Genomic DNA, 12,484 nt, shown 5'->3' on the forward strand with positions numbered 1-12,484 from the left:
GTTTTCAATGTGCAATCAAGTAATGAAAAAAACATTAAATTTTGGAAAAGTTTTTCTTTTTTCAAGTTCTCCAAAAATATGCAAAGCCTAGGGTGTATCTGGAGGCTGTGTTGAAAATGATTTTTACACTCCCTTATTTTGATAATGACACTCCTACAACTTAGAAAATTACATCTTTCTCGACCTATTAATGTCGGATAACAAGTTTAGGGTGTGACCACTTTGCCTAGATGGCCATGCCCTAAAAATCTTTCTACACTAGACAACCCTAAAAATCAGTAGCACTAAAATCGTAAAACATGAATAATTTGGGTCAATAAGATTTTGGACCCCACATGTACATTGGTCAAACAGTATAAAAACGATTCCCCTTGAAACAAAAGAGATAGCCACGGTAGCATACCAGACCAAGACCAGAAACAAAAAGACATTTTTAACTCAGCCCCTTTGGTATGGACCCGACAGATCTCATTGTCCCTTGTCTTTTTTCTTACCAAAAAAAAACAAATATGCATGAACACCAAATAGACTCCCCTTTGTTAAACACTAAGCCCTGTTCGGTTTAGATTGTGATAACGGATTGTTGGCCCCAAACCTATTTTGAGTCCGTTAACGTCCTGTTTGTTTAAGATTATGGCATAATTTTGAGTTCAATAATCAGTTTGGCTGTCACAATCGGTTGTAATAATATCAAACAAACAGAGCCTAATAGGTTTGGGGTCCAATGGCCTTATTTTGAGTTCAATAATTGGTTTTGGACTCACAATCGTTGGTATAATCTCAAATGAACACGGACTACTAAATGGTTGTTGATTGCATTTTGGGAATTGTAAGCCTCTAATCGGGGTGTCAATGGACCCAGAAAGTCCGATGGATCCAAAGGATCTGAATGTTAATGGGCAGGATTTGGGCACAACAGTTGGATGTTGGATCCGATACTATTCATTAGATTCATATTCTAAAGTCTGAAATTATTTAGAATCATGACCCAAACATAGTGACAAAATCCAATGGAGCATCCTAGAGCCAAATGGAGGGAGCCTATATTAAAAAATACCCTTCATACTTTTGTTCATTTATGTCTACTCATAAGGGGTATTATTGCAATGAATAATGGTATGGTTGGTAACAACCGTTCGAGCGTGAACCAACAAATTAAATAATCTCTTGACACCGATACGGCTACTTGCCTTTTCTTACCTCCTGGTTTTTTGCATTTTTCTTTAAAATGACAAAGCTAGCCCTCCTTAAGCCATGTGACTTGTAGGGATTTGACCGGTTCCACTCTCGGTTAGGCAACCTGTTTCCTTAGCAGCAGCACTCTTTTGCAATATTTAGGCATCCTACTCAAAACAACAAATAATATTTTGTTTAGGGAGATGATTTTTTCACCCCCATTCCTACGATGATGCGCCCCCTGTTAACGTGAATTGGCGGCAGACTTTAACGCTTATTGACGTCAAATCACGTTAAAGGGGGGCGCATTATTCCTACAGGGGTGAAAGAAACATCGCCATTTGTTTATTCTGCATTTTTGTTTAGATGATGATCCTCCTCTCCCACTTGAGTTTCTTCCCTCTTCCCTTCGCTGACTTTAAGCCATAAATGTGTACAACGAAAGTAGCACCATAGAGACTTCGACGGTGACCTAGATAGAAAGTATGATCCGAAAGCACTTCCAAAAGGATCCGATTGGGAAGGGACCAAGATGAATCCGTTCAGAAGTGGATCCATTGACACCCCTAGTCTCTAATAAATAATTAGGAAAGTAGAAAATGAAGAGAATAGTGTCATTATCAAAATAACAACACCTTTTTCTTTTTTCTTCTAGAGAGATGCTACCTTAATTGCACCAACCTGCCCAACCACATCTATCTACATGCTTATATCTTTGTATGCATTCAATTAAGTAATGGTCTTTCATATCATCTCAAAATTTTCCAGCCATTAAAAGGTTTCTCCTTTTGGGATATGCCTGCTTGGCACGGGATTCCCGTTGTGTTTGGTGGTTCCAACGGCTATCTCGTGAAGCTTTTTTAATGCCAAAAAATTTTGAAAGTTACTATTCTTTCATACAATGTCCTTAGTTTGGTTGGAGCAGATAAAGGAGGCAAAAGGGTCGTGATTGGGGGTTGTTCTGTTTCACTTCCTAGTCTTCTAGAAAGGGACCCTCTTCTATACTTTTGGAGGGTAAAGCACAGAAGTGAAAGGCACACTACTTTCTCCATTAACGCCTTTTGGGTTCTAGATAAGGTCGAAGTCTAAGTAAGTCTATGTTGTGAATTTATATATGGAACTACTGTTTGGTGAGTGTAGTTTTGGGATTTGCTAGCGTCCATCGCAAAGGGATCAAAATAATGATGAAATTGTGTTGATACAATTATACAGAGAATCAAAATAATGACTTGAATCATTCAATTGTTGGAGACAATCTCATTGAATGGCATGTGAAGAAAATCGAATTTGCACATAAGAAATACACAATTTTCCCGTAGGACTTTTTGGGTTTCATAAATGTATCAGATTATCCGAGTACAACTCTTCGCCTCTAATGGCTATTAGTTGCACACATCTAATTAATCGTTACATAGTCCATCATAACCCTCCACGAAAAAAAGCTCGAGTACTGTGAATGTAGCACCACCCCTGAATGAAGGAGACAAATCAAATGTTGACAGAGAATTTGATGGGGTGAAAGAAGTAGAAATGAGGAAGAAAAAGAAAACTTCAATCCACAAGGAAAAAGACGGAAAAAAAAAATTTACAAAATTTCACTAATAATAAGCAAAAGATGTCCTTTACAACTAGTTATCAGAGATTTTATACGGTGAATGCACATGTAGATCGGTATCAAGGGTACCGCCCCTGATATTTGATCCAGCTGTAGGTACTGCTGGATCAAATATCAAGGGGGGGCACTTTTGCCGTACCACCAATACCAATCTACATGCGCATTCACCATAATTTCTCTCTTTAACAAGCCTTAAATAAACAGTCAAGGCTCCTAATCCAACCAAGACTTTTAACCCAACCCCACTTGTGTACTTACTAAAAACAGTAAAATCCGGCTTTCTAAAAATTGTAAAAATATTTGAATCTATCCAAAACTCAAAAGTAATCATTAATTAAGTGAATTCTAATATAATGTGATACTCTACAAACTAAAACGACTTGAAAACGTGCATGATGAAAAATAGTAATTTTTGAATCAAATTGAAATTTGACCCTCAAAACAGCTTCTTTTTATGATGTTGTCAGACTGCCAATGAACCTTGGCTGTGGCACCCTTGTAGGGCTCGTCATCATCTTTCTAACCGCATGTAATAACAGTGATTATTTCAACCGTAGCACCAACGTCAATTGCCCTTTCAACCCAAATGTTCAATATTAAATCCCAAGAAGGGCTCAATATTTTTGGTTCCTTTTTTTTTCTTTTTGGCATAACAATCTCGTATACAAGCCTTGTTTAAGATTCCACCATTATAAGCTGTAGGGTTTATTTTAGTAGGAATTACATATGGCCGTTCCATTTGACATGCATGGGAATAGAACCACGTCGATCTAGGGGTGCAACTCAGGTCGGCTTGGGTTGAGCTTTTGCTAAGGCCTTGTCCATTTCAGATTGTGACAACCGATTGCTAGCCCCCAATCTGACTATTCGTTCAAAATTACCAATAATCGGTTGATACAATTTGAAACGAATCAGGGCCTAAAAAAATGAATTGGAATCCACCCAAACCCAACCTGATTTTATGGTAAAAGCTCAACCTGAATTCTCAAGAATTGACCGAGTTGCACCCCTATGTTGGTGGCCTCAGAATGGTCCATCGGATCAATATTCAATAATCACGATTACACACATGTGCCAAATAGGGATCTAATGTTGGTCGTTGGGATTCAATCTTATGCTCACATAATCACTTCATGTAAAAAAGGACAGGATAAATGGTGAATCTTTATATGATGCACACATATGTTTGCCATTGAAAAATATCAGCGTGCTTAAGTTCAAGTGAGGACTGATGGGGTATAAAAACAGCAACCTGTAACAGGTCGACACTTGTCCAGGGGTATCATTGTAATTACTTCAGAGTAGGTAAACTCAAACCTATGGCAGGACGACACCTGTCCTGGAGTAGGTGAACTCAAACCTATAGCAGGTCGCCACCTGTCCAGGGGTAGGCGATCCCACGTCACCAATTTTCCCCTATAAAAGGGGATCCAATGTTCAAACCAATGGGTAATGCAATAACCTCTCATCTCCCACTCTTAAACTTAAAATTAGCTCTGCACTCTTGCACATACTGACTTGAGTGTCGAAAGGCCTGTCCGGAGTAACACCTCGGGTTAGTCTTCTGACCTCGTTTGCTCCTTGCGCAGGACTCAACTCCTTAGCTCCCTCACTTCAGTTCCTCGGGCCCTCACGCTCAGCTCTAACGTCACTGCCGTACCTGTTACCAATTTTAGGTCTAACAAAGCCCACATGTTTAATGATGAAAACCATTTATCTTATGGGTCTTGCCATAGATAGAACATGCACAAACCCAACGCTAATCAGACAATTATACATCTCTAAATTGTGGAGTCTTTTTCGATGAAATACAGATTTTATGTGGTGTGTGGTCCTATTGTCCAGTATTTTTCAAGACCGTTCATTTGTTGGGCTACAATATAAATAATCTGAGCCCCAAAAGTCTTTTCTATACTATTAATATCCCTCCAATTATTGGAGGTTTCTATAGCACTGTTTTTTGGAACTTTTTGAGGGAGCCATTTTACACCAAATGTATTGGTTGGTTAGGAACATCCATCCTACGAAGATGGTTTTTGAGATATGGCCTATCTAGCACGGGACCCACAAATGACGGGTTTAGATCATCAAAACAGGGAGAGCTTCGATCGGGTCTTGGACACAACTAGGGGTGCTTATTCTGTTAAAACCGAACCGAAAAAACCAAAAACTTAAAACCGAACTTATTTCGGTTTCCCAAAATTCGAACCTAAACCGAAACCGATTAAAAATTCGGTTATAACCGTTATTCAGTTATAACCGAATTGTGGGAGGAAAAGAGGGAAAAAAGTAAAATCTTGATTTGGCTCGGAGGGCTAGGATCAACCGATCGAAATGATTTTTTGAGCACAACCTAATTAAGTTGTGATCAATCAAATGGACGGTTTTAATCATCCCATGTAGTGCACATATAGAACTTTTTTTTGAAAAAAAAAAATGATTTTCATCCATTATTTCGGTTAAGATTTTTATTTTTTTGAGATAACCGAAACAGAATAACCGAATTTCCAAAAAAAAAGAACCGAAACCGAACCGAACTGACCAAACCAATTTGGTCGGTTCAGTTCGGTTATTCGGTTTTAACCGAAGGATAATGAACGCCCGTAGACACAGCTGCTATTCAAGTCCTTGTAAGCACATTGTTTTGCCCCTAAAAAGCCCCCTGCGAGGCCACCTCTTGAAGACTTGAACTGTCCGTGCGTTCGCACCATCGCTAGGGTTTTTGGGGATGAAATGGAAAGGGGATTTCAACAAGATATCGAGGGAGAAAAACGACGAAGTCGTTCAATTGCCCATGGTTACTTGAAATGTAGAAATCTTTCAAGGATTTCACGGACGATCAAGAATAAAAAGAAGAATAAAATGGAGGAGGGAGAGGGATTTGAAGCTACGAGAAGAATTGGAAATAAAGCAAAGGAAAAACTTCCTCAGGCTGTTAAGGTGCCTGTTCCAACACTATAAGTTGCTCTTGTATTTGATGAATCATTTAGACCACGTTTGGATACCGACAAGATTTAGATTTGGATTTCTCACAATTGCAGTCGAGATTTGGAACTGGATTAGATCCTTAGATTTCCAAATCTGCAACAACAGTGGAAAAAATTCCAATTTTCAAATCTGTTCTGCAAAGACATTATTTGGAAATCAATATTTGTGGCAATTACCCTCTCTCTCTCTCTCTCTCTCTCTCTCTCTCTCTCTCTCTCTCTCTCTCTCTCTCCCTCTCCCTCTCTCCCTCCCTCCCTCTCTCTCTCTCCCTCTCTCTCTCTCTCTCTCTCTCTCTCTCTCTCTCTCTCTCTCTCTCTCTCTCTCTCTCTCTCTCTCTAGTACAGCATGAGCATCAGCATGACCATGAGGATGATTGGTGTATTTTGTATCCAAACGTGGCCTTAATGAGGCATGATGCATTCTTGCTTTTTGTTAATTGCCCATTGTTTGTGCGCTGACAGTTCTGCATTTTGCTATGATTTCTTCCTGGAATTAAGGAATTGAATCAGTAGTTTTAAGCGCTGGCGGTTTTGGATCTTCATTCTGCTTCTTTGCCTTCATCTGTGCTGGAGATTATGCATAAATTAGAGATTATGCATAAATTAGTGGTACAGGATTGCATTCTGGCCCTGTTTGGATTGCAAGAAAAATATTTATGATTGAAAAGTTTTTCTTTGGATTTTTTTTTTCTATAATTTAGAGGGAAATGATATGATTATGGCTGATTTAGAGGCATATCAACATAAATTGAAGATACCTCTAAATAAAAATTGAATAGGATTGGTTCAAGTTATACTTTTGGTGTGTAAAAAAGTAGCAAATTTTAGAAATGTTTCCTTTTCCGAACTTTCCCCACAAATTATTGCAAATCAAACAGCGCCTATTGTTCTGCACAATTCCAATGTGGTATTATATTATTCTTGTGTTCTTCTAATGTAGGTTCTCAAGAAATGACCAAGTTCATAGAGTAACCTCATTGAAAAGATTTAAAAAAAAAAGGAGAAGAATGTAGGCCAAAGTGGGCATTTATATAGACATGACAAATCATTCACGACATTCAAATTTGGGATCGATGCTTACATCATGATTGATCTGCCTACTTCCAAGTTTGAATATGATGGTCTATGACCCATTTCTCTGTTCCCTTCAGTTCGTGTTGACAGGAGATATGTTGCAAAGCCGAATATCAATAGCTGAGCTTGTGCAGTCCAGGCTTACATTATTTTATGATTATTGGAGTCAAATGAGGTATTAATCATTTTTTTTCACGTTTCCTTTTGAAATCCAATTGAGTTCATGCTTCTTGCATACAGCTTACCATTGATCCATCAGCTCATTAGTGTGTTACCATTTGTACATTCATTTATTTTTATGACTTTTCTGTAGCATGGTACATGGTGTGTGACTCTGAGATGTCATCATTGAAGCAGAACTTTCATGCACATATAATGTATGACAAAGGAAGGTTGGGATAGTACCTGTTGGGTGGGTGATTCACTCGATCACTATTCTGGTGCCATAGGAAGGTTGGGATTGGCCATACCTGTCAATTTAGGAAGATTGGTTGGGGGTGTTCTTACAAAAATTTCATCTTGATGGAAAAGGAATTTGATGTGTAGGGTATAGAGAGTGTGGAGGTTCCTTTTGGGGTTGGCAACAAAGATGAAAAAAGGAATGTTACTGTTGAGAGGAAGAGACAAATCTTCTAGGATCCTCTTATGAAAGTAAGGTATTATTCCTCTTTTTCTTTTACGTAGCAGTGTAGTGATCTTCGCACCTCCCAAAAGGAAAAGTAAAAATAGAGTAAAGCATCTATTCGGTATCTGCATAAATGACTGCGTTCTCCCAAGTTTCTGAGGCCAACAACATAATATTTATTTCGAGGCTTGCGATCTATATAAGAAACCCTTAGACGAGAAGCTGGTATTCAGTTCTTGGTACGTTGCGCTTGATGATGATGATGATGATAATGATCTTCGTTTTGATGTTGGTGTTGATGTTGGTGCTGATGAGAAGGTAGCGTATAGAATCCTTGGGTCGTTGGTGAGTAGAAGCTTCTTGCTTATAATTGAACATACTTCTATTTCGGATAGGTTGGAAGAAATAGGAGTTCCCATAGGCAGTTTATTGGCAAAAAGATCCAAGATTGTAATAGTGACCCGTAAAAATGGTTGGTTGCGAGAAAAACCCTATCAACTCATCAGGTTTGATGGCTCAAACAAGGATGATGCATGGGAGTTGTTGTATATGGAGGCGGCTGAAGTGGCTACTTTGTTGAGATGTGGAGGAACTACTGCTACTCTAACTCCAGACATTGTCCTCGACTGCCTCTTTTATTGTCAGGTATTCAAGGTTAGAAATATGTCTGACTGCAAATGGCTTCTAACATGTTTGATGGCAGAGGGATTGATTGAAGGAGTGGAAGATAGCTATTCGCTAGCGACCACGATGCTTCTACCTCTACTCGTGGAACTCCGGGGGGATCGTGACATGCTCGATGATGATTATAGTCTGCCTCAAAGTATATGGGAAATAGCTTCTTCCAAAGGTTTTCTAATATGGTCTGCTTCCTCACCAGAAAAGCCTCCCATGTTTGAGGAGTGGGAAGGCGCAAAGAGGATCTACGTCGACTCCAATGACGATGTGAGTCTGCTCTTCGTGGACAATAGATTTAAGCTTCCTCCAAAATGTCCTAAACTAGTTACTTTGTTGAACCTCCATCACTTGCAACATCTCCCTGAATCCTTTTTTGAGCACATGTCGGGGCTTCGAGTCCTCCACATCTCATCCTACGGCATGTCATCATTGCCCTCTTCTTTGTCTTTTTTGCACAACCTCCGATTACTCATATTAAACGACTGTAATAACTTAGAGAATCTTTCCCCTTTCATATTACAAGCTCTAGAGAAACTTGAGTGGCTTGATCTTAGTGGGTGTTCCTTCAAGAAAATGCTAGATGAAACCTTTGAGCACATGCGCAATCTTCGACATCTTGATCTTTCTTTTACTGAAATCATCTCATTTCCATCATCAATTTCCAGTTTGCACAATCTTAGGTTTCTCAATCTTTCCAACACACTTATCATCTCACTTCCATCAACGCTGTCTAGCCTTCGAGTTCTCAAGAACTTGTCATTAGAAGGTTGCACTAAATTAAAGACCGTGATGCCTTATTTGCAACAGCTCACCACACTCGAACAACTTGACCTATCGAATTGTGCAAACCTACAAGATATCCAAGAAGCTGCTGCTTCTTTTAGGCACATCTTGCCAAAACTTTGAATCCTTGACCTTTCAAACACAACCCCAATTGTTCACCTCTCCCTTAGAGGTAACTCGACCTTGGAGATCATAAACTTGAAAGGGCTAACAAACCTCGAGGTCCTGGATCTATCTGGTACTAGTATCAAGAAATTTCCATATGAGATCTCTTCCTTTACATGCCTAAGATGCTTGGTCCTACAAGACACAAAGCACCTTCTCTCTGTTGATTGGGAAAGAATACGTCGGCTACCTCAAGAACTGATTTGGAATCAATGTAGAGGAAAAAATGGAGATGGAGATGGAGCCTCCATTTCGGTGACCAATACTAAGTTTTTTGGATCTCTAAAAGCTTCCTCTCCCTTATGGGACCAAAATTGTTTCTCCCAATTCTGTTTTTGTATCTCTCCTTGTGACGAACAGGGGAATGTGAGTAAAGATGTCCTTCATTTTCCAGGGGAGCAATTTTTCTACAACAACCATTGCACCCAAATCCAAAGACACAATTTTGCTAAACCTACAAGCCATCATGACAGACAATTAGAGATTCGAGGAGGTGGGAGGCTTGGCGATAAGATCTCTGGAAGCAAATTTATTGACGGGGTTTTATGCCACACACAGTCATTAACTATATGTAACAACATGTTTGTTACAAGATTATCGGTTTTGGCGAATGTCAAAGACATGGAGGAATTAAAAGAATGTCGGATAATGAAATGCGAGATGATGGAAAATGTCTTTGTTGGAAAAACTGCAGAGGTTGCCTCATTAAGTTGCCTAGAAAACCTGTGGGCCTCTAATCTAGCAAGACTGAGAATGGTGTGCGAGGGTACATTTGGGAGGGGAAGCTTCTCTTCCTTAAAAAGCATATGCGTAGAGTTTTGTCCCAGACTTGTGAAACTCTTCTCTTCTGATGTATGTTTAGGAAGATTAGAAACACTTGAAATAAGATTTTGTGCCAGACTAGAAGAGTTGTTTCAAGGGGGAGGGATAGAAGAAGGATCGCTCCAGAGGCTACACACCATATGTTTGTGGGAGTTACCGCATTTGACAAGTATTTACGGTGGGCATTGTCTGCGTGCATTAAAGAAGCTAAAAGTTAGAGGATGTCCAAAGCTAAGGAAGCTCCCTCTTCATGTCATTGTCGATGATCTAGACCCAAATGCTGCACCAACAAAGGTAGAGATTGAAGGTGAGCTGAAATGGTGGAACCAACTCAAATGGGAAGGCGAGGGGATCAAACGCAACATCCATTTTCTTGAATCGCGCCCCTTTACCATCTGAATCTTCACTCCTTATTCTTCATGGCTTCCAATTATATCTGTTCGTATTTGTTGCTTGTGTGTATTCATATCTGTGGTTTGTGTATTTAGTCGTTAAGAAAGTTATTCTATGAGTCCATGATTTGTGATTTCGTTTGTATATTTTTGTTTTTTGAATGATATTGATCCCCATTTGTATTCGAAGTGGTTTGCTTTCAAACTGGCAATCGATATCAGGTTTGTATTAGAGGCGGCTTGTTCTTCCAACTTTGATGATCCTCATTGTTTGATAGGTTAACTTTTGCTAATCGAATGTACAGATTGTCTCATTCTCACACCAATATATATATATATATATATATATATATATATATATATGAGGAAAATGATTGTGAGCTTGAAGCTCATATAGCTTATATGAGCTTGAGGGCCCAAACACATGTGGGCCCACATTGTTAGGATGATCCAAAGCATTCATTTGAAAGGCCCTTACATAGATAGAGTGTGTACAAAAAATCAGCTCCATAGGATCATCCTAACCCATCCAAAAGTGGAGGGCAAAATGGACAGACACTGTTTGCCACAAATCTGCCCATTTTTGCCCTCCGCTTTTGGAGGGGTTAGGATGATCCAATGGAGCTGATTTTTGGTACACACTCTATATATGATCGGGCCTTGCAAATGAATGGTTTGGATCACCACAAAAAATGTGGGACCCATATGTTTGGGCCCTCAAGCTCATATAAGCTATATGAGCTTCAAGCTCACAATCATTTTCTCTCTCTCTCTCTCTCTCTCTCTCTCTCTCATATATATATATATATATATATATATATATATATATATATATATATATATATATATATATATATATATAGCAGAAGAGAAAAGGAGAGAATTTTGTCCATTTAACGCGTCAATGTGGATGATTTTTACCGTTTTTTGCCCTCCCTACATATCTGTACATACTATCTATGTGAGGGTAAAAAAGCTATGAATGTTCGGAATTATTTGCAAAATCTGTGGCATTAACACCTTGCTGGTAATTTCGAATCTTGATTTGCTAGCCACCTTCTCCAAACGCTATGTCTCGCCCATCCTTTCCAATTGTATGTCTTCAGAGATTTGTCTTATTAGATGTGATGAAAAACTGCACGGAAATACTATTTCTTGAAAGGTTGATAGCAATAATACGTAAAGAAAGAAGCTAGCAAATAATCAGAGAGAAATTATCGGTTTCGGTTTTTAAAAATTTCGGTTCGGTTTCGGTTACCGAAATTTGATAACCGAAATTATTTTGGTTATCAAATTTCGGTTATTTCGGCTCGGTTATAACCGAATAACCACCCCTAACCCAGATTACCCCTGTACCGTTGTTCAATCTAGACCATTCAACTAAGTACCTGAGCAAATATTAGCTAGAAAATCTGCAACCTTTCATGTAGACCTGGCAAATGGGTGGGCCGGGCTGGGTTTGACCCGACCCCTACGGGTCCGGGTCAAAATGACCTGGAAAAATTTACTGGTCACGAATCTTGGACTTCCAGCCCGTACGGGTCAACCCACATGTCACCTGTGTTTTTAGTAAATTTTTGTTTTTTCTATTTATTTTTTTGTTTTTATAGATATTTGCTAGCAACCTTCTTCAAAGACTACTTCTCGTCCATCCTTTGCAATTGTATGTGGAGAGATTTGTCTTATTAGACGTGGTGAAAACTGCACGGAAATAGTATTTCTGGAAAGTGGCTAGCAATAATAAGTACCGAGCTAGCAATACTAATCAAAAGTACTAAAGTTTTGGAGGAAAATTACGGAAAATGCTGTAAAGTAGAAAAATTACGGAAAAAAGTACCGACAAATGGTACCTTTATATGACAATTACAGAAAAAACTACAAAGAGGTATAGAAATATGACACTTACAGAAAAACTACTTTGTTTCATTTCTCCCGGCACCCGCGGGGGGTGGACCCACCCAGTTGCTGGTCAACTTAGAAACAGGTCACAAAATGTTGACCCGGAACCGGAAATTACGGGCGGGCCGGATCGACCCGCTGGTCCTGGTCAATTCTTGCCGGGTCTACTTTCATGTGGACTTCAGCTCCAGTACTTAAAAGGCTATATGGAAGTCATGTGGGCAAGAGAATCAATCCCCCTTGGTTTGTGTAACTCAAAACAAAGTGG

General features: G+C 39.2%; 1 protein-coding gene across 1 annotated transcript; it reads left to right on the forward strand.

Moving 5' to 3' along the window:
• Positions 1-5,430: 5,430 nt before the first annotated feature.
• On the forward strand, positions 5,431-10,549 carry LOC143883894 (disease resistance protein Roq1-like). Its single transcript, XM_077387226.1, has 3 exons — positions 5,431-5,731; positions 6,930-7,027; positions 7,166-10,549. Exon 3 carries the CDS (start codon positions 8,027-8,029, stop codon positions 9,059-9,061), a length of 1,035 nt encoding a protein of 344 aa, XP_077243341.1. The 5' UTR covers positions 5,431-5,731; positions 6,930-7,027; positions 7,166-8,026; the 3' UTR covers positions 9,062-10,549.
• Positions 10,550-12,484: the final 1,935 nt, after the last annotated feature.

Source organism: Tasmannia lanceolata, unplaced genomic scaffold, assembly GCF_043159265.1.
Source record: "Tasmannia lanceolata isolate RefF3 unplaced genomic scaffold, GAP_Taslan_0.1 ptg000008l, whole genome shotgun sequence".
Classification (NCBI taxonomy): domain Eukaryota; kingdom Viridiplantae; phylum Streptophyta; class Magnoliopsida; order Canellales; family Winteraceae; genus Tasmannia; species Tasmannia lanceolata.

Bases quoted from the DNA above. Each gene is read 5' to 3' on its own strand.
- LOC143883894 (XM_077387226.1), top strand. From the start codon at position 8,027: ATGGAGGCGGCTGAAGTGGCTACTTTGTTGAGATGTGGAGGAACTACT.